Below are 23,212 nucleotides of genomic sequence, written 5' to 3' on the forward strand. Positions count from 1 at the left end.
AGAAAGTTCTTGCTGGATAAGCTGAAGGAGTGGAAACAAATTTTAGACAAAGGAAAAAAACAACTCTGTATTGAATTCTGTGGATCGTTAGATAGCACCAAGGCACTCAAATCCCACTTATGTAAAGAGATATAACGGCACCAGTAGTGTGGATCTCTAACTCATTTTTTCATATGCACAAAAATTTTGATGCAAGCCTTTTTCGACCACGGACACCCTAAATGCCTGCATTAGATCAGAAAATTAAACTAAAAAATGTTCTCAATCTCGGGGCTTTATTAAAGTGCGGACCACTGGCAACTTCAAATGTCAAATTTCCGTTATATATGGGTATACAAAAATATGGACTTCTATGTTGAAAAATTTTGGTGATCAAAAGCCTGTAGGAAAATGTCAAAATACCAAAAATTGGGTGATACCGTTATATGGGGCTTACACCAAAACAAGGACCTAAGTACATTGACAATTTTTGGTGGAGAAGTGTTGTGACCACTAAGAAACTCATATGTCTAATTACAGCTAGTTCGGTTAAAAATATTGCTTTAATCAAAAAAACTTTCTGTTTCCAAAATATACCGTTCTAGCTCAATTAAAATTGTGCAACAAAATTAAATTTTTTACAAAATGATGGGAAAACCCGTGTAGTCTATGAAAGTAGAGCTAGCAATATGAGACATGTATATCGGCGTTTTTTAAAGTTTACATCGGAAAGTAACCAAAGTAGGCGGACAAGTTCAGCCCATTTCTAGTTTTTTCGAAATATTCGAGTTAAGATATTTTGGAATACTTGCATTTTAGATATATAGTGTTTTTGGCAACTTTACTGAGGAGGATGTGGGGAATATTTTGAATATTTTGACCCTCATGCGGTTCATCAAAGGGGTATTTTTGGTCAGTCGTTTGCTGTCATTGAAAGCATAAAGACGTGTTAATTATAATCTGTTAATTGCCACTTGTAGTGCGCGTAAAAAATCCATTATTATAACTCTGTTATAATGACGAAGAAGAGGAAAAAGTCCTGGGGAAACACCCCAAAGTTTAAACAACAAAAAGCTGTGGATACCATCAGTTTTAATCGATTCCAAAGCCTGTCTGATTCAGCTGATGATGCCAGTGTCGAAAGTGGTGAAATTTCTCTGCGTAAAGCAAAGGTTCCATGCATAATAGTGGACTCTTGTTACAATCTAACTAAAATTATTACCTTTCTTGGTCATAATTGTAAGTATAAGAGGATGTCAATTGGGATGAAAGTTATTACAAACACCGTGGCAGACTTTGAAGAAGCTGTAAAGAAGCTTAGTGGCAGTGAGTTTGATTTCTTTACTCATGCATTGGTTGACGAAAAGAGATTCAAGCAAGTTTTGTTTGGGCTACCTAGAATTACAGTGGACACAATCAAAGAAGAATTTAAGAGTGGTTTCAATATAGAACCCTTAAGTGTAAAGGAGATTCCAACCAAAAGAAGTAATCCAAACGATGCGATTTATATGATTGAGTTTGACAAAAACCAGGTTAGCAAGAAAGAAGTTCAAAAAATAAAGTATTTTTGCGACATAGGGGTTCATTGGAGGAACCCACTAAGAAAGAAAAAAGGACCAACACAGTGTTCCAAATGCGCAATGTATGACCATGGATCATCCAATTGCCATCGAAAAAACATATGCCTATTATGTGGTGGTCAACATGACTATTCTACATGCCAATTGAGCAAAACAACAACAACAAATGGACCTGTTATATACAAATGCCACAACTGTTTAAAAAAGGGTTTAAGTAATGTGAACCACAGAGCGGATGATAAGAGTTGCCCTCAACGAAATGAGTATTTAGAAATCCGAGCAAAAGTTTCAAGTGGAAATTGCTCGAGAAGCGTACGTAAGAGTTTCATACCTCCATTAAATGTCCGTGAGAATGACACACAACCCATTTATAGTAGTGACATCCCCAGTGGACCATCTAGATTTGTAGACAGCAAAAAATCCTATGCGTCAAATATGAAAACTAATTCGAGTGGAGATGATGACATCTCAAATGAACAAATTTTACAAATTTATTTTGATGCAATTGATGCATTGCAACAGTGTAAAAACAAATATGACAAAATGAGAGTGCTCGGTATGATGCTCAAATATGTCATATAAGCAACATAACCTCAATGAAATTCATGTTATGCACTATAATGTACAAGGCATAACAAATGGTTCTTTTATTATTGAAATGGAACATGAGCTTAATGAAAATAATATTGATATTGTTCTCATGAATGAGACCTTTTTGAAGCCGAAACACAAATTGAAATTGAGAAATTATACCGTGTATAGAGAGGACAGATTGACACATGGAGGAGGAGTTCTTATTGCAATTAAGAATGGAATCCCACACCAAAGAATTCCAAAGATCCAAACGTCAACAATTTAAAATATTTCCATTGAAATTCACATAAATAAAAGACCAATAAGGCTAACGTCAGCCTACTGTCCTAAATACACCAACAATTTAATTAATGACATCAAAAAAATAACAAGCACTTCAGATGAATATTTTATATTTGGCGATTTTAATGCTCAGCACACATCTTGGAATTGCCATCGAAATTATTCAGCCGGTAGTAGATTGTATAATCTCCAAATGCAGTCCAACTTTTATATACACAGCACAAACAAGTACACCAGATATTCACAACGCCAAAATCAACAAATTCCATCTGTAATTGATCTGATGCTCACAAACTCTGGACTTCAATTTTCTGATTTGCAGACTTTCCAAAAGCTCTTAAATTCAGATCATGTACCAGTTTCATGCCGCATTTTCGGAACAATAAAAGCGAAACTTCAACAATTAAAGCTTTATCACAAAGCTAATTGGCATTTAATTCAGCAACACGTAAATGATCATATTCAAAACACGAATTTGGAGAACATATTAAAAACGCAAATGAATATAGAAAACGCGCTGTCAAAAATTACAAAAATAATACAACTTGCTGATGAAAAAGTTCCCGTTGCTGAGAGAAATGTTTGGCAAAAAAGACTCTCCTCTTTAACGCAGTACCTAATTGGCAAACGAAACAGATTTCGTCGTAAGTTACAGAGATCCAATGATACAGCACAAAGAATAACTCTCATTGCTATTCTCAAACAACTGAAGCAGCTGATTGAGCACTACGTGAACAGTGATAGAAACATCAGCTGGAACAAATTTTTGACGTCGTTGCCACCCGGAAAAAAGAAATTCTGGATGCTAACAAAAGCTATTCGTCAATCGAAACCTAAGATCGGAACTTTAACTGTAGATGGCGCTGAAGTCTATAACAATGTTGAAAAACAAATATTATTGCTAACTTTTTTGAAAACGCTCATAATTTAACTTCAAATCTTACTTCTTCGCAGGATAGGAAAGTAGCACGCCATATTGAATGGCTGAGAAATCAAATTGTGATTCATGAAAGCGAATATGAACCAACAACCATTGAGGAAGTTAAGTAAGTGGTTTACCAAGAAGTTAAAAAATTCAAAAGCTCCTGGTTTAGATGGTATAAAACCTGTTTTATTGAAGAAAATGCCTGATTCTGTTTTTGCATTGATTACAAAGATATTTAACTGGTGTTTAAAGAATTGCTATTTCCCGAAAACGTTCAGGGCTGCCAAAGTAGTACCAGTGTTGAAAAGTGGAAAAAGTTCCAAGCAGGCCAATAGTTATAGGCCTATCAGTATGCTTAACTCCCTGGATAAAGTTTTTGAAAACATTATTTTGCAAAGGCTTAATGAATTTACTGAAACGAATTCCATTTTAAAAGAAGAACAATTTGGATTCAGGAAGCAACACTCCACAGTTCATCAAGTGAAACGGATGGTAAACATAATCAGAGAAAACAAAGCCCAACGTAAAAGTACTGGGGTCATTGCTTTGGACATAGAAAAGGCATTTGACTCTATATGGCACGATGGCCTGATCTACAAACTAAATAATTTTGGTTATCCACTATATTGGCAAAAAATGATTCAAAGTTTTTTATCTGAACGGAGTTTTAATGTTTACATTCAGGACTCAAAATCTACTTCGAGAAACATAAAAGCTGGTGTACCACAAGGGTCTATTTTCTCCATTTTTATATTCTATTTTTACTTCAGATATAAAAATATTAAAAAACGAATCAATTGCCCTGTATGCCGATGATACTGCATTAATAACCTCAGGAAAGGTGTCAAATGCCATCATAAGAAGGATGAAGAACTCCTTAGTACATCTGGGTAAATACTTCGAGAAATGGAAAATAAAAATAAATGTAGGAAAAACGCAAGCCATTATTTTCCCATTTAACAAATCCCCAAAAAGAATTCCCAGTGTTAATTTAATAGTGTCGGGATGTAATATCCCTATACAAACTTCCATAAAATATCTTGGAATTACACTCGACAAGTCTCTGAACTTTAAAGAGCACGTACTAAATGCAGCTGACAAAGCAACAAAATGTGACCGAGCTCTATTTCCTTTATTGAACAGGAAATCAATGTTAGACATTAAAAATAAGCTGCTCATATACAAAATGTGTTTAAGGCCAATAATGACGTACGGCTGTCAAATTTGGTCGAATATTTGTGCTAAAACACATCTGAAAAAACTCCAAGTTATTCAAAATAAAAATCTTAAAAATATATTTGGTCTAAACATGCGGTATTCGACATCTCAACTCCACCAACGGTTCAATGAGAAAATGATTTCGACATTCATGGAAAACATAAATGAAAGATTTGAGTCTCGAAATAGAACTTCTACGTTCAGATTGCTTCGAACTCTACAATAATATTTTCATAATATTAAACTGTTGTCTATCAGTATAAAAAAATATACTAAATTTTTGTTTTGTTTTTCAAAAGGGGTTTCTCCTATCTTTTACCTTAAATTGTTGAAAATCATTATTTGAAATAGTTTGTAAATTGAAACATAAAATACTTTTATTTACTATGGATCACCATAGAAATTAAATCTCTATTTGCATTATATGTATATCATGAAAATATAAGTATCGATTTTGCTGAAAAAACATGAAATGTAGTCCGACACTTTGGTAGTCAAACATCAAAGTGGTGGTTTTGGTACAGGCACATCTTCCTGTAGAAACGAACAAGGTAATCTGCCAAATAGAAATGTATAACCTGTAGGCCTATTCTGTAACTTTTAACAACTATCGATATTGTTTAAACTTCTTTTGTTTTTGTAACAACAATAAAACAAACAAATGAAATTGTTGTATAATAAAGTTGTTAAAGTTGAGTAAAGTTGTTAAATAGTTACAGAATAGGCTCCCTGCTCATCAAACTGATGTCTTTTGTGCTTTCACCTTCTACTGAAGTCACGAGCAAGATAATCTGGTAACAGAGAGAGATAGCGTGCTCAGGTTATGGAAAGAATTTTATTCCAATTTTTTGTCATGCAATATTATAAAAGACGAAGAAGATACAACAGATCTATTCCGAAAGGACAGAATGTAGTGCATACCTCCCGATCAGGATGAGGTAGGGACAACAAAAAACCGGCTGTAGAAAAATAAGGCCGCAGGAGATGATGCCGAACTGGTAAAGACTGGAGACGACAGCCTGACGAGCACTATGTGGCAGTAGGAACGCTTACCCGATGATTGGGATGTGAGATAGCGTCCGGAATATAGATTAAATGATTAAAGCCTGAGACTGTGCAATGCACTAAAATTGTGCATAAATACGGGCCTCATGGCGGTACACTCAGAAGTAAAGGGTCAAGATTTAGGTAAATTAAACAACGGACGGACGAGATCAAATATCATGATAATGAACATTTTGAAACTGAAACACCGGTAGAGAGGTGTACAAATCTATCCTTAGTTCGGCTTATGGGACAAATGTTCTGTATATTGAATTTGTAATATCAGTTTTTTGTTGATATTCTTTGTAATATCACTATAAATTAGACCACTGACCATGACTAATCCAAATTCCAGTTATATTAAATATAACAACGGTTCCACTTTGTACAATCAAAATTTATCCAAGAGTCAAATTTGCATGGCCTTCCGTCAATTTCTGATCAATTTTTTTTTTTTTTTGTAAATATCTATCCAGCGAACGATTTCTTTACTTTTGAATAATGAAAATGGTTACTGTGGGCTAAAACCAGATAACATGGTGAATGAGGCATCAATTCGTAACTCAATCCATGCATTTTTCTATAATTTGTTTCATTTTCCACAATAGAGCGAAATCACGTCAGCCATAATAAATGGTGATAAGTGGTGAAGATACATAGAACCGGTGTTGTTTCATATAAATACGGATTCCCTTGAATGGCGATTTTGTGATTCCCGTTTTCCGGGAATGATAAAACCTGAGAAAACCCTTGACAAGAGTGGCCTCTTTCGTACGAACCAAAGCACCCCGATATATATTAGCTTAACGATATGGGACCGAAAAGTATACTTAGGAAATTCTGGTCCGGGAATCGAACACGGCCATTCGGTGTGCAAAGCTAGTGTCTGCATATGTTAAAAATGTTTATAAACTTTATTCATTTTAAGTGGTATATAAAATTAGTTTCAGAATAAAATTGGAGTTGGAGTCTAACCAAACGTCGCACAGTGGTTCAGAATCGTTTTTTCCTGGTCAAAATTCTGTAACTTTTGACCGGATAGAGATATATATTTGTTAGACAGATAACACAATCAGCTTTCAGACGAATTAAAGCGGTCAAGTTCGGTTTGGTAGTTGCAGAGAAATTCAAGGTCAAAGTTAAACTTTTGAGTTTTTTAACTATTTTTCATCAAAATATGAATGTTTTTGTGGTTTTTATATCTTCCTATGCATTAAAGATGGTCAAACACCAACAAATAAACAAAATAATTACAAAAAAAAACTAAAAAAAAAAATCGAAAAAATTACGAAAAAAATTTTTTTCAAAAATTTTTAAAAAAAATTTGTACAAAAAAAAATTTAAATTTTTTCAAAAATTAAAAAAATTTTCCTTGGGTTTTAATAAAACTTATATAACTCTTATAAAAACGCATATACTCAAAAAAGTTGTAATTTGTGTCAAAAAACTGTAATTCATATGGAAACAGTATAGAAAAACACACATTTTTACCCATGTAATTTCAATAAATTGAAAAAAGTGTTAAACGGACGGAACGGGACGGGTACAAAAGTATATATGGGCTGGAAGATGAGACTTTCGGGCATCTTTCTGTGAAAACAGAACTTTGTTCCATGTTGTTCCACAAAAGATCTAGTCCACTAAATTTGGAATTTCATAAAATTTAGTACCCGAGGAAAAATAAAATAGATCATGTTGTGTAAACGCTACGGTAATTAACTAAAACGATTTTTAAATCCACAATCCTACCTACCTTACAAAAAAACAATGAACACAATAACTGTTATAGTTTCAGAGAAATAGCTTGGTAGACTTCGAATTTTTGGTCGATTTAAATCTCAAAATTGATGCCATGTCTTGCCCTACCACAAACCATTTTTCCTATAGCAAAACTTTTAATTTGTACTTTAAAGCAGATACGAGCATAACTTCAACTTAAATACTTAAAGCCCTCAAAGGTGAAATCAACCTCATTCTCCCGTGCTAAACTTTAATCTACTTGTGGGAGTTGTACGTACATTCACATGAACAAAACACCCATCCGATAGCAAAACACACAAAAAATACTTACCAATGATATGCCCAGCCAACGATTGCTGGTATTGAGTATCGTGAATGCAATCGTATTTTCTTCCAATCGTCGAAATAATATTTCCGTAAAACGTGATTCCTGATTGTAGGCACGTATTGTGGTAACACCTTGTATCGTATCGGAAAGATGGGATATTACCGGTGTATTGGTGGCATTCTCAATGCGTTGCAATTCTCTGCAAAAATAAAATTATTCAATAAATATAAATTTATAATAACAAAAGGAAAGGATGGTAGGAAAAAGTAGGGCGATAAAATGAAGAGAAAATAATTTTGAGAAGAAAGAAAAGAAAAAAGTTAGAGGATAGCGAAGCCGCCCCACAGTCGATGTGTCTGAGGAGCCTTCCTAAACCAAAGGCGAAACATGCATGTCACACAGTGGTGATTGTGTGGGTTCGTATCGTCGGCTTTCCTTTTTCAAAAAGCATCTTGGTCAGTAAGCTCGTCTCTAACGAGAAATTAATTAAAAAATTAATAAAAAATGACCTTCGCCTAATAGGCAAAATTTTCAAATAAAAAAAAAATTGGTTTAAAAACCACTACCATTTTTAGCTCATCTAATTTACAATAAATTTTAAATCATCTGATTTGGAACAGATGTTCAATCAAGCCACATTATCCAATTTCTAATTTGTTTACACAAATTATTCCTTGGACATAAAATTATCATTGACAAACTACATGTATAAGCTTCTAAAGAGACCATAATCTTATGACCCCCTTGTGTATGACAAACATAATATTTTATTATTGTTTTGTAAGATCTTTAAAAAGTCCTTTGTTAACTAGCATAACATACATATATCAACAAAAAGCCAAAACATTTTAAGTAATTGTATTATCCTGCATCCTTTTGTCATCGTTCCCCAAACAATCACAAAATTATAAAACTATTTCTGCTTGACATTCTACACTTATGTTGTCTTAAAGCTCAGTGGGAATAATAAGATAACTTCTATGCCAGTCAGCAGTATACAAGGAGAAGCTACTCTTTCGAAGGAGTACAATATACAATATTATTTACATATTCCATGGAGCAAGAAAAACAACAAAACTGAGGATGCAGTGGCATTTTTTTCTTTTCCAACAATAATTTGTTTGCTTAACTTTTTTCCTTTCATCCTTTCGGTGTTCGAGAATGTAGGTGAGACCACATGCAGCGGACAAGCTGTTTATAACAGGAGGATGCAATAAAATTTTTAAACAAACAATATTCCAAGATGTTGCTACACAGCCAAGAACGCCACTTTGGGACCAGTCGGTCTTCAAGCGTGTTGTTACTTCTTTTGAAGCATGCAGGGAATCCCCCAGAAACATTTTGCTTTTTCTTTAAGTTTATCAGTAAAATAACGTGAGAAGAACAACAGAAGAACTTCTCGTTTGTGGTCGATATGGTTAGTTGGCTGTTGCCTTATCGCTTTCAACTGCCATACTGTTTTCAATCCCCCCACACAAGTTGTTCGCTTTCATGTTTCACTGCATATTTTATTTCTTGTTTGATATTTTGAAAAAGGTTTTTTCTGATTTTTCTTAGGGATTTTTTTTTTCTCATTGCTAGATATTAGGGGGAGTTTTGCTTTTTGGAGTACAGTAGGGCAAGGACATGTAATTCGAAGGAAAACGATTTGTTTCTTTTTAAACAAAAAGCAAAGGGTATAGAATTGAGATGTTTAATTCTAAGGCGGTGGGGTAACATTGACCGGGCTGAAGTGAACAATGAACGATAAGAACAGTTTTTCGAAAAGTCTGTGTTGGGATTGGAGTTTATTATTATACCCTCTTTAGACAAAAGGCTTCACACACATACATATGTCCCCATGCACATCCCCGAAGGGACACGGGAGACTTTTCTTCACTTTGATACGATCTACAAAATTTCCCGCGGGCACCTATAAATATCTGTGGTAGGCACAATACCTCTCGAGGAGTTCAAGTCCAAACATTGCAAATTTTTCCACACTTATGTACATTATGTCTGTAGCTCCCCTACAAAATTCGCTTAAGTTCGAGCTCTTTATAGAGAAGGTGCAGTTGAAGTAAAAAAGTAATACCATACAGGAAACACGATGGATTGGGAATATAAGCAAAATTCTTCAACATCAGCTTGCGCTCATGCTCCCACTGAAGACAAGGACGAACAGACCACAGATAATGGCTGTCTCTAGGCCAAAAAAAAAAAAAAAAAAAAAACAAAATATTAAATTGATAATGTTGTGATAGATGGAAGACATTCATCGAGCGTGTTGGATGTACGATCGTTCCGAGGAGCAAACATAGACTCGGACTACCACATTGTTGTAGCTGAGGTACGTACCCGATAAAACGTTTCAAATAAAGTACGAACAGACACCACACGGAAGTTGGACATTGGTAAACTGCCATCGCAGCATATAGCAACAACATATTCCACTCAACTCACCCAATTGCTTAATCAAAGCACTCCTCGTCCCGATAACATATCAGCTAAAGGTAAAAAGGTATTGCCCCTTGCATGCAAACAGCCGCAAAATCCATGCACATACTTTAGTATTGATGGAAATATTATGGGCGACGCTGGGCCTAGGGACTAGGGCCTAGACAGACGGCAGCGTTAATTTGCATTAAGGTGTGCATTTAATTTTAGCCTGACAGACGACAGTTTCTGCATTTACGAAACAGCTGATTGCTGTTTTGTTCTTGTTTGCACTGTATTTTTTGTTTTCCTTGTGCCTCAGAGCATGAATATGCTCTCTTCCTCATATGAATATGGATTCTCTTCGACTGTATTTCCATATTAAAATACCTAAATGCCCTTTAAATTCAGTTTGATTTTGTTCATTAAGAATGTGGATAATGCACGAATTAATTTGAATTAAAGCAGTTAATGCAAATTAGCGCTGCCTTCTGTCTAGGGCGGTGGTGCTCAAAATTTGTTGTGCATTAATCTCTCTGAGCGAGTCTTTCCTTTGCTAAACCATGACAGTGGTCACGTTAACGTATATAGGCGATCTTGGCTGGTCTAGGGTAATATAGGGCTACTCTAAAATCAGTAGCAACGTGTAGCGTACGAGAGAAGTATCGGAGAAAACGAGAGAGAAGAAAAATCTTTTCGTCTCTCCTTTAGAGAAATGGAAAAGCGAGAGTGTGAAACAATTGATACAATAATGTAAAGACAGAAAAACGGGTGGAGGAACCAATTACACTGTGAACCGAAATGAAAGCCCTGAGTACATACAGAATTCCGAAGGACAGAACCGCCGTGAGTTTAACCTCTGAGCTATGACGTGATTAATATTTTGCTGGAGACCCTAAAGGTAGAAAAGCAATAAAATACGCCGCTTTTTTCACGCTCTGTTTCATGTAAAAGATTAAAGGCCATGAATTACCTACTTCAAATGCTACCTAATTCATTTGAATTAGGTAGTACTTGGTCTTTAATCGTTTACATGAAACTGAGCGTGAAAAAGCGACGTATTTCATTGTGTTTCTACCTTAAGATCCGGCTGGTACCAGCGTTTATCTTTGTTCGCTACAGGAAAAGTATATAAAAATACAAATTTGCCCAAAATATCAATAAAGGAAGTAAAATAGCCAATTTAAAGCTATTCTTATAAATTATGAATAAACATACAATAAAACATCGACTTTTATTTTCTGCACGCTAGAGATGTATTTTTTCCCACTGTGTGGTGGGATCTGACACCATTAGCGCTCAATCATCCACGTACGTAATTATGTCAATGTGGTCGGGAGGGCGTGGAATTGCAGAAAGACAGAGGTTAGACAGTTCCGTAGATAACATTTCTCCGAGTCTTCACTAAGAAGACATACGGATTTTCTTAAAGAAGACTTGTTGGTCCTCACTAAGAAGTCTTACAGTAATTTGATACAAAGACTACTGCTCTACTATAAAATAACCTTTTGGTCTTTTATATGAAGACTTACTGAAGAAAATAAGAATAAGAAAATATAAGAAAACCTAATTACTTTTTATAAGAATACCTACTAGTCCTTTATAAGAAGAAGTTATTATGCAAGAATACCTAGAAGACAACACATATTGGTCATCTTTAAGAAAGCCTACTGGTGTTCTATAAGAGGACCAGTTGACCTTAAATAAGAAGACTTACTGGTCTTCACTAAGAAGTCCTACTGGTCTCCACTAAAATTATGTCTACTGAAGGTCCTCCTTAAAAGGAACTACTGGTATTTTATAAGAGGACCTCCTGGCTTTTTTTTTAGAAATGAGATACTGGTCATCACTGGTATTCACTAAGAATATCTACTGGTCATCTATAAAATGAAATACTGTTCTTTTACAAGAGGACCTCCTGTCCTTCTATCAGAATACCTACTGGTCTTCTATAAGAGATCCTATTTGTGTTCACCTCTACGGCTTCCTTGAACGGCTTAGCAGGTCCAATGTTACCATTACTGTTCTGGGACGCGGCATGTTCTGGTTAAAACCTCAGTAAATAAATTTTGAAACGGCGTGAAGTACTCTTGTGTTACTGTGCAGCTTCCGGAACCCATAATGATGATCCGAAATTGGTCAATAATAATATTTAGACATTTTTTTATAGAATCTATGACATTGGTGAAATTAAGGATTTTGTAAGGTCTTCAGTCGTGGATTAAAAATAAATGTACATTCGTTTAATAGGTTTTACCAGTCACGGCTTTAGTTAACCGCCACAGAGCTAGAGGAATATTCGAAATTTTATCGGCGGACACAGACCGATTGAATTTTTTTCTGAATTACATCAACCATTTCGAAATATTTTGCAGACATCTTACAATTAATTTACTTTAATGTCCTTATGCAGAACATAAGTTTCATAAGCTGCGTTAAGAATAGATATCGAACCCCACGATCCTTTATATTGCCTTTCTGAAGGTGGGGTCACATTAGGCAAATATTTGCTCCAGCGACCAGCAGTGTGCGCTTACTGAGAGCAAGTGATCATAAACTTCTATTCATTATTTACGCTCACTTGCTCTCAGTAAGCGCACACTGTCGGTCGCTGGAGCAAATATTTGCCTAATGTGACCTTAACTTAACTTTTGAATAGAGTGCTTAATGTAACAATCACTTTAGTATAATTATTTTACAAATTTTCAAAGCCCTACGTTACAGCTTGTTAAGTGGGACCCATGATATCAATATCGTTGATATAAGTGTGTAACATATTCCATTTGATGTATAGTGTGCAATGTCCATTCATAATTTTTTGCACTCTTCTATGGTCTCTAGCGAATATCTCATGTTACACACTTCCTAAGATGTAGTCACTACAGGTATTTTTCAATTTCACCATAATCTATGCTTGGTAAGATTTTAGTTCTTATATTATAATGCAATTTTCTTTTAAACATAATGTACAATTCCTCATTTTTATGTCAGTTAAATTACTTTTTATCCTCAAAACGTCTTTTAGTTATCTCACAAACATAATGACCGATACAAGACGACAGTAACTTCCAATTTTCCAATTTTATTTTCTCTCCTCCGGTAACATCTTTAATTAAAATCTCATTTCATAAAAATTCGCCAACAAACAGAGAACATTTATTTCCTTAATACGTAAAACGTAGAATACTTGTAATAAGTCTTTATTTTCAACTAAAACAAAAGTCGCAAAAGTTTCGAAATTTGAAAACAGTCCCGCCGCCAGAGCCACCATAAAATTTTGTTACACTCCAAAAGAAAAGAGAGAGAGGGAGAGAGAGACACATTATGCTATGTACGTGACAGTGCTGATTTTTTTTTTTCAAATTTAGCCACCCACAATTTTGAGTTGGGAAAAAAGGAGACTCAACAAAGTTTCCAATACCACGAGAAAACACAACAAACAAATGATGAAGTCGTTGACGTTGCATGAATTGGTTGGTGGTCTGTCAAAAACATGAGAAATGTTCAAATTGTTACCACCAACAGCAAGAAATTTAAAATTCATTCTTGTCGAGTTACAACTAATAATACTCAAACTGGTGGGACTTGTTGGCGTTTTTGTTTTTTTCAAACTACATCCACCATCCCCTTCCGCCAGCATTCCGATACACCAAAATCTCCCCGAGCTGTGTTAATTTGTACGTCAGCGAAATTTTCGTCAAAACATATTCCCTCCAAAAAAAGGAAAATAATTTGGTGCGTGTTCAGTAACATTTTCTCACAACTTATATTCATGTCCGTTTCCTGTTTCTGACAAAAGCCACCATGGTGCGACGACGATGATAAAATTAAACGCAATGGGAGGAAATGACGTTAAACAAAAAATCGGAAAACGTGTCTAAACAAATTTTGATAACTACAAAACAATTGAGGTAAATGAATTGAGCGTTATTTTTCGTTCCTTGAATTCACTGATGACGACAATGATGATGGGTTACAATTTCTTTAAAAACCTCAAACAAAAATTTAATATGGGGGGAACGAGGATTTTCGCAATATAAAGGATTGTAAAGTACGAAATGAAGACATCAACACGCAAAACCGGGTTTCTTTTAAACGAGCGGGGGTGACAAAAAGTAATTAACCAAGAATCACTATTTGTTGCGGTATATGTGGTCAACATGGTTTCTTTATCTGTACCCCAAGTACTGCCGGCTAGGGATTAGAGTACCTTGTTCCTACTTTTCAGTTTTCACATAGCCGTGGCATGCGAGGACGAAGCGAAAGTGCTGTCGAATGTGACCCCTAGAATTTTGGGGCAGTTTGTGATCGGTATTCTGCTACCATCGACCACGACATTCAACTCTCTTCCCACCTGCGCCGTCCATGTGGTGAACAGAGTGGCCGTAGATTTAGTTGCGAATATCTGCATATTCCTAGCGTGGAAAAAGGTTGTAAGATCGGTTAAATAGGAGTTCAGCCTTTCACAGATGTCATTAGGGTAGGTACCTGACACCAGAATCGTGCAATCATCCGCATACGTTACGGGCGGAATACAGGAGAGGTTAAACAGTTCCGGAAATATCACCCCACCTTGAGGAACTCCCTGTTTCATTCTACGGGATTTGGAAATCTTGTTCCTGAATTGCACGTACGACTGGCATGCCACATATAATTGATAATCCAACGTTTCAGACTTGGCGGAGGATTGGATTGCCTTAGAGTATCAAATCTTTTGTTAAGTCAAGCGACATCATCACTGTTCTATCACATGACTTATCCTGGTTCAATCCTCGACAAATAGAGATATATAGGCCTTTGCTACGAGCCACAAAAGCAAAATCGGCCTGTATGATTCTCTTTTGCTGGCATCCTTGTCTGGCTTCAGTAGCGGGACAACCCTGCCCATTTTCCAGACTTCGGGAACAATCAGGGTGGCCAGCGATAGGTTGAGAACTTTAGTGTGGATTATCAACTCCCGGCTCATCAAGCTGTTTCAGCATTACCATGAAGATTCCATCAGGGCCCAACGATTTGGATGATTTAGCGTTCCTGATGGCATTCGCCAAATCATACATTGTAAAATGCGGTGGTTCACCTTCGGCAGGAAGAGATTTAATGCGATGTATTACTCGTATTACTCTTCTCTTCGCCCTGTGCGTGGTGTCGATTGAAATAACTTGCTCACATCTTCGGGTCAGTCAACTTAACGTCGGCAAACGCCACTGAGGTCCAATCTTCCTTATTATCAGGACTCGAGAGTGAATAAGCTGGCTCCAATGTTGCAACTCTTCAGATGATTTAACCACTTGTTTCGCTTATAATCGCCAACCAACCTGTTAACTTCCAGTGCCTGCTCCCTGACTCTGCGGTCACTGGGGGTGGTTCGACAAAGCACATCACGCTCATTTGCTAATCCTGTCGCTAATCCTGTCCTGTTGTACGATCCGCAGGTATATGGCGAGCGGCTGCAGCAGTGATGATGTCTCGGAACGTCCTTTCCGCTACCCGAACATCAGAAGGATTGGGAAGATCTCTAAAGCGGTACGTAGTGAACTCTCTAAAAGTCGGCCAATCAGCTTTCCTATGATTGAAGAATCTGCGGCGTTCTGAGCTGATGAAATCGGGCGGTCTGCTAATGGAGACAATTATGAGGAGATTGTCTGATTCTTGAGAAATTACGGATTGCCAGGGTACGTCATTTGTCAGACCAAGTGACACAACGGTTATGGCTGGCGAACTGTGACTTGCTCCTCTAATTCTGGTAGGGGCGTCCTCATTGACCGTGTAAAACGTAGAACAATCAATCTGCTAGGCCAGGTCCGAAATATACGTTCATTAGCTCAACCTTGGCAGTTCCACACCTAACTACAACCCCCATACATTCCATGTACGGGTCACTAGGGTCAGGCTTAAGTTAGGTAGGCCTGTATTGGTGCAATAGGAAAGCTAATTCTCCACTTCTGGTGCGATCCTTCCTCAGTACGTTGTAACCACCGCAACACTGTAAGCTGCAGTTGTTGTTGAGTTTGTCTCACGAAATCCACTATTTCCCCGATCTTAGCTCGGAGTGTATTGCAATTAAATTGCAAAAAGGATGCAGCTACTGAAACTATTCGTGTCTGACCCGGCAGCTGTCGGTCTTCTGCTGCAATGGGTGGGGGTGGTGGCATTCGCATTCACACTTACTTACTTAGTTGTCCCATTACAGAACATTTGTTCCATAGACCGAACTAACAAAAGATCTCCATTCCTATCTGTTTTTCGCTTGACTTTTTGGAATACCGCGCCTTTCCGTTTCTTCATCCACTTGTATGCTCCATCGAAGCTGGATGAGCTTTGCGGGGATACCAAATTCAGACATTGCATGGAATACCTTTGATCGGAGGGGACTGTCGAATGCTGCTTTATAATCGACAAAAAGGTGAAATGTGTCGATCTACATCTCTTGGGTTTTCTCTAGGATTTGCCGCAGGGTAAATATCTGGTCAATGGTGGACTTGCCAGGTCTAAAGCCACATTGGTATGGTCCAATTATTTCGTTGACCATTGGCTTTAGTCGTTCGCACAATATCCCTGACACTATCTTATAGGCAATAGGGAGGAGACTTATTCCCCTATAGTTGGAGCATACAGTCTTATCTCCTTTCTTGTGGACGGGACATAGATTGCTCAGGTTCCAATCGTCGGGTACGCGTTCTTCCTGCCAGATGGTGCTAACTAGCTGATGCATACACCTTATCAGCGCGTCGCCTCCGGTTTTAAACAGCTCGGCTTGTAAGCCATCGGCTCCTGCTGCTTTATTATTCTTCAGCCGGTTGATTGCTGTTTTTACCTCATCTTGGCCGGGTGGTATACATTCTATACCATCTTCTGGGATTGGATCTGTGGTATCATCGTCTTCGCTACTATTGGATACCAGCAGATTGGAGAAATGTTCCTTCCATATCCTGAGCACGCTATCTGTATCTGTTACCAGATTACCTTGCTGGTCTCTACAGGAGGATGTGCCTGTACCAAAGCCATCTGTTTGATGTTTCACTCTTTGGTAGAATTTTCATACTTCATTCTGGCTCCTGTACATCTCGATTTTTTCACACTCCCGCTTTTCCATTTATCTCTTTTTCCTGCGGAAAAGACGTTTCTTTTCTCTCCTTTTCTCCCGATATCTCTCTCGTGCGCTACGCGTTGCTACTGATTCTAAAGTAGCTCTATATGCCGCATTTTTAACTTCGGTAGCAGCACGACACTCCTGGTCATACCATGAATTCCTTTGTGGAGGTCTCTGGAATCCAAGTATGGATTTTCCGGCTGTTTGCATGGAGTGGGCAATATTTTGCCATTGTGTTGTTATGTTATCGGGACAAGGAGTGCTCGCGTTAAGCAATTGGGCTAGTTGAGTGGAATATGCTGTGGCTATCTGTTGTGTTTGCAGCCTATCGATGTCCAATTTCCGCGTTGTGTCTGTTCGTGCTTTATTTGCAACGTTTAGACGGGTACGTACCTTTGCTGCAACAAGGTAGTGGTCCGAATCAATGTTTGCGCCTCGGAACGATCGTACATCCAACACGCTCGATGAATGCCTTCCATCTATCACAACATGATCAATTTGATTACTTGTTTTTTGATCTGGAGACAGCCAGGTGCCCTTATGAGTATCGAGATGATTAAATCTGGTACTGCTTACTACCATTTTTTTTGCAGCTGCAAAGTCTATCAGTCTCATACCATTGTCAGATGTTTCACTGCGGAGACTGAATTTCCCGACTGTTGGGCCAAAGATATTCTCCTTTCCAATTTTGGCATTAAAATCGCCTAGAATGATTTTAATGTCATGGGCAGGGCAACAGCCATATGTTTCTTCTAAGCGCTCGTAAAATATATCTTTGATCTGTTCGTCCTTTTCTTCAGTGGGAGCATGAGCGCAAATAAAGCTGATGTTGAAGAATTTAGCTTTTATTCGAATTGCAGCAAGTCTTTCATTCACTGGGGTGAAGCTGGATACCAGATGTTTTAGTCTCCGACTAACTACGAATCCGCAACCAAACTCATGCTTTACGTCATGGCAGCTAAAATACAGTGCGTCACCTTTAGGTGTTGTTGTGACGCCTTTCCCAATCCACCGTATTTCCTGTATGGCAGTAATATCGGCCTTGTACTTTTCAAGTTTGTTTGTTTTTCGTTTTTTCATAGTAGACTGTTTTTTCTAGGGGAGGGTTACTAACCCGACGCCCAAACCCAAGTTTTGAGATGGTCGGTACACTAGCGTTATGAGGAAGCACCCTGTAGCAGTCCTCAGGTCGGCATTCTGGTATGTTTGAATATTCTTCCATTGCGTAGCGCTAATAATTGTATACCACGCTGGTGCCACAGTGCTTGCTTTTTAAGAGAGAGGCCAACAAGGACCCTGTTTATGATCTTGTCGCATACTATTAAACGTTACATCAAATAGTGGTCGGAGTCAGGACACTATCGACTAATACGTTCAAGTAGAGCCTTATTTCAAATTTAGCGGCGGATATTTTCATATTCCTCCAAAAAAAGAACTGTATAAAGACAGAAAAAAACTCATTACAAATGTCCTTACTAAATCATTATTTTTACAAGGATGTGTCGTCAGGATGAATAATTACATAGTTAAATAAGTAGTGTCGACCTTAAGTAGCCTAGGATTAACTATTTTAATTTAGTTGCCAAATGTCCTTGTTAATAATGGGACTTTTTTTTGCTGGGAAGTCAGCAAAGTCCGTTCAATCTGGAGGATGGGGAATTTTGAAAAGGTAGAGGTTAAACAGTTGCGGCCATATCACCCTGCCTTCGGAAACTCCGGGTTATACTCCACGGATCTTCGTTTTCATACTTTTGAATTCCACAAACGACTGGCGTTCAACGGTGGAGGGAAGTCTTCTTTATGTCCTCGAACAGCTTAGCATAGTTGACGGTATCGAAGGCCTTCGATAGGTCAAAACTCAATATGACTATAAGGTCACATGAAATATCCTCGACTTTTATGTCTGCATATGGCGTGTAATGCTGTCGTGGTAATGTGCATTTTGGGAAATTCATGCTGATGTTGGGCAACTGCGAAAAAGGTACTCATAATGGAAAGGAGTTGTGGATCTGCCTCGAACAGTTTGGAATGGTTAACGGTATCAAAGTACGTCGATAGGCTAAGAATCTATATACGACTTGTAATGCTGTTGCAACAGTGAACATTTTACTGAATCCATCCACATATTGGGCAGCTGGGAAAAAGCTTCTCATAATGGGGAGGAGTAGTGCTTCTTGAATTTTCGCAACTGACGGCGACGGGAGGAAAATCGGTATGTACGATTCACCTCCTCTGGCAGCCTTGTTCGGCTTTAATAGCGGGTCCACTCTGCTATATTTCCAGGTTTCTGGTACAATATGGGTGGCTAACAATAAATAGAGGACTCGTGCCAAATTGTCAACCCGGGTTTGTCCAGTTGCTTAAGCATTACCGTTGAGACTCCCTGCGGACCCCATGACTTGGATGACATTTGCTATATTGTTCATCATAATTTGTGGTGGTACCCCCTCGGCTGAGAGAGCTCTTATATGGCGTAGCCTATGTCTCGGGGTACTCTATAACTTGTTAGTTAAAATCAGGGTTTCGGAGTCGGAGTCGGAGTCTACGAGTCGGAGTCGAGCAATTTTGCTGGAGTCGGAGTCTGAGTCGAAAAAAATAACTCGACTCCGACTCCGGGCAAATTTTTTTCCACGTTATAGAAATATAACTTTAAATTTAAAACAAGGACATTTTTATGAAAATCATTATTTATTTTAAAAGATAGGTATAAGAAAATATATATGCAAATTATATATTATACTAAGTTACAGGACAATTCACAGGATGTTTACTATCCTCTGAGATCGAATTAAGATTGGACCTTTAACTTCTTTCGTCAGATTTCTTACTGGTCTTCTCACAAAGGTCAACTGGTATTCTCATCTTGTTTTAATGAGAAATCATCCTTGTCTTCTGTTAAAGACATTGTGGTCTCTATGGGAAATCTTACTGAATACCCTGTGACACAAAATGAAAGTTAAGATCTGGGGGAGGACAATTCCTTTTTGGAATGAAATTTCCAATTAAGAACCCCAAAGGATCCCATAGGATTCATTATATACTCAATGAGGGCTTTAGATGTAGACATTCAAATAACGGGATCTGTCCGCCAGGAACAGATATAGTTGATGTGTATCCGAGTTTTCTACACAATTAATTGCATATACGAAATTCAATGAAATACATAATCCTAAAGTTTTCATGAGAAAGGATCGGGTAAAAGTGATAAAGGACAATGAAAACATGACAATGTCGATATCCTAGTGGACCGACCCCACATAAAATTTTCCTAGCAACATTTTTGTAGAATATTTTCATGCACGAAATCTCATCGTTTGCTAATTTTTCAGTTCCAAAAAAAAAAAAAAAAACATCCATCTGCTTACGTGCTGAGTGGTGTACACAATATATCTCAAATATTTCAATAAAATTACACTGTGCAACATTTTTAAGGTGATCTTGTGCAAACAATTCGAACTGAGGATTTTTTGAAAGTACAGACCCAAACAACAAGAAACCCTAGTTGGCTTTTGTTGTGTCAGATCCAGCTCGGATTTTATGACCTCATCTAAACATGGTTAAATATTGAGCTTTTAAAGAAATTCGGGGCTATATCTCTGAAACCAATGCGAATCTTCTTCTGACCTCTGAAGCAAATTTGTAGATAAGGACAAGAATACAATACTTGGAGAAATAATGAACTCGAAAAAACTACATTTATTGCCTCAAATTTCAAAATATATGCAAAAATTCCACAATTTTTATACATTTCGCACCGTATCTCCAAAACCGTTAATTCTTTTGGAAAAATATTCCCTGGAATGTATTACACAACTCTAGTACAGTACATTTTTCATCGACGATTTAATACAAATTTCAATAATGCCGTGAAATCCGAAATGCGAGAATAAACTGTCGGTGTGAACTGTGTTTGAAATACGTGTTGTAAAATATATGATGCAAAATACCGCTGAAGCAACATGAAGTAAGCATTTTAGAGTTTCAGAATGTTCTAAAGAATTGTTGAGTACTTTATTTGGAAGATATTTTCAAAAGGTTACTTGGTTTAACTCCCAATAGTTTAGCCGATACTGACCAGAATTTCAGCAATTATGTAAAATTTTCTATATTTTATAGATTTTGTTGTCCTAGATGGAGTTTTTCTTATGTGGTTTTCTCAAAAGATAAGTTCTACTGGTTTAGGGCTACAATATTGCTAAAGACAGCAAGGCCAAATTCCTATTCGTTTCTGAGATAAAGGCCTGATAAATGCAAAAAGTGTAGATTTAGCCCGGTTTAAATGAGGCCATAAAATCCGAACTGGATCTGACAGGACAAAACCCTACTAGGGTTTTTGTAGTCTAAATATGTACTTTCAAAAAATGAATACTAGAAGTTGTTTGCATTTTCAGTGTTGCATAGTGTTATCCACTCCACCCACACCAAAGTTCAAAACGTGAGCGCTGAATTTAAGTTTAATTGGTGATCCCTATTTGTAAATTTCAGAAAAAGTAGAAAGTATAAATAGCATATAATATGTGGTAAAATTTTTAAAGTCGATCGGAACAATAGTGCCTCAGAATGAGCGTTGGATAGGAACAAAAATCTGCCAAAAAGTTACGTAATTTTTTTCGAAGAACAATTATGAAAAATGGTTTTTATTGAGCTTTACAACTTGGGGTCTCCTTATAAGGCTAAGCACACTAAAATGTTGGCCTACATCCAGTTTGAAACTTGGTCGTGAATTGCTTATAGTTTTTATTGCATGTAGTCCTTACGATTTGTATTGCCCCATCATTTTCACATATTTTGAAAGATTAATGATTTTCTCACGCGAAAGAATTCCGCCGAGAATATACTAGTGCAAAAAACGGAGAACCGACAAAAACTTTCCAACTTTGCTATTTTTCATTGTAATATTCGACAGAAACAGTAATGCATATGTAAAGAAATTAGTATTAGCCTATATAGGCCAAAATAAAGAAAAATATTAAAAATTTGTGCACATTTTATTCATTTTTACTGGTATAGGAATTCACTCTCGGAGTCGACCCGGAGTCTGAGTCGGAGTCGTGAAAAAAACTCGCCTGGAGTCGGAGACGGAGTCGAGCCAAAAATACCTCGACTCCGAAACCCTGGTTAAAATAACAAGCGCACCTCTTTGGATCTCTCACTGTCACGCCCTTGAAAGTAACAGCCGTTTTAACGGGTTTCGAGAGTGGTTTAACCGTTGCCCAAAATTTACTTAATCCTGAACCAATGTTGAATTGCTTCAGACGCTTATGCTCGCCTACTAGCCTATTGACTCCACCCTCCTCCGTAATATGGAGGATATAATTAAATTTGTCATTCCGTTTGTAACACATCGAAATATTGATCTGAGAAAAAATGCCCGATTTTAACAAAAATATTTTTACTTTATAAGAAAATAAAAAGTTTTTGCAAATAATTTCTGAAATACGAAAAGAGCCGCAGGCGAAAATATTTTTGAAAAACTCGAGCAATTTATTACAAAAATATTTTCATATTTAAGAAAATAAATAGTTTTTGTAAAAATATGCAAATACCTTCTAAAAAAAACCCTTAAAATTTTTTTTTTCAAAATGTAAGAAAATGAATTTTTTTGTAAAAATATGCAAATACTTTAAAAATCGGTAGATTAAAAAAAACGTTTTTTTATACTACTACAAATTTCGAAAAAAAATATATTTACATGTCTGTATTAAAAAATTTTAATAATTAATATGTATACGAAATGTCCTCGTCAAATACCATAGTCTGGTAAAACTTTTCCGAACTGATATTGATATTGAAATAATTTCAAAAATTAAGCAAAAAAATAATTTTGAAATAAAAAAACTATTGTTGGATGTTATTTTGTGGAGGGGGAGGTGTTATGTCCGCTTTGCTTCACGCACATAACTCCCAACGAATTTTGGGAATTATGACCGCAGAGCAAAGCGGACATAAGGCCCAAAATCATTTTGGAAAATTTAACAAAATGGAAAATTTGCAATAATGGGAGCTGTAGTTTGTTG

General features: G+C 36.9%; 1 protein-coding gene across 1 annotated transcript in view; it reads right to left on the minus strand.

Annotated features, from left to right (window-relative positions):
• Positions 1-23,212, minus strand: part of Sur (Sulfonylurea receptor) — a 336,340-nt gene that overhangs the window by 35,458 nt on the left and 277,670 nt on the right. The window contains exon 19 of the mRNA XM_073967904.1: positions 7,694-7,889. Coding sequence (XP_073824005.1) covers positions 7,694-7,889 — 196 coding nt within the window. The remainder of the gene's footprint in view (positions 1-7,693; positions 7,890-23,212) is intronic.

This window comes from Musca autumnalis, unplaced genomic scaffold (assembly GCF_047663935.1).
Source record: "Musca autumnalis isolate F117 unplaced genomic scaffold, ASM4766393v1 scaffold_2, whole genome shotgun sequence".
NCBI lineage: Eukaryota > Metazoa > Arthropoda > Insecta > Diptera > Muscidae > Musca > Musca autumnalis.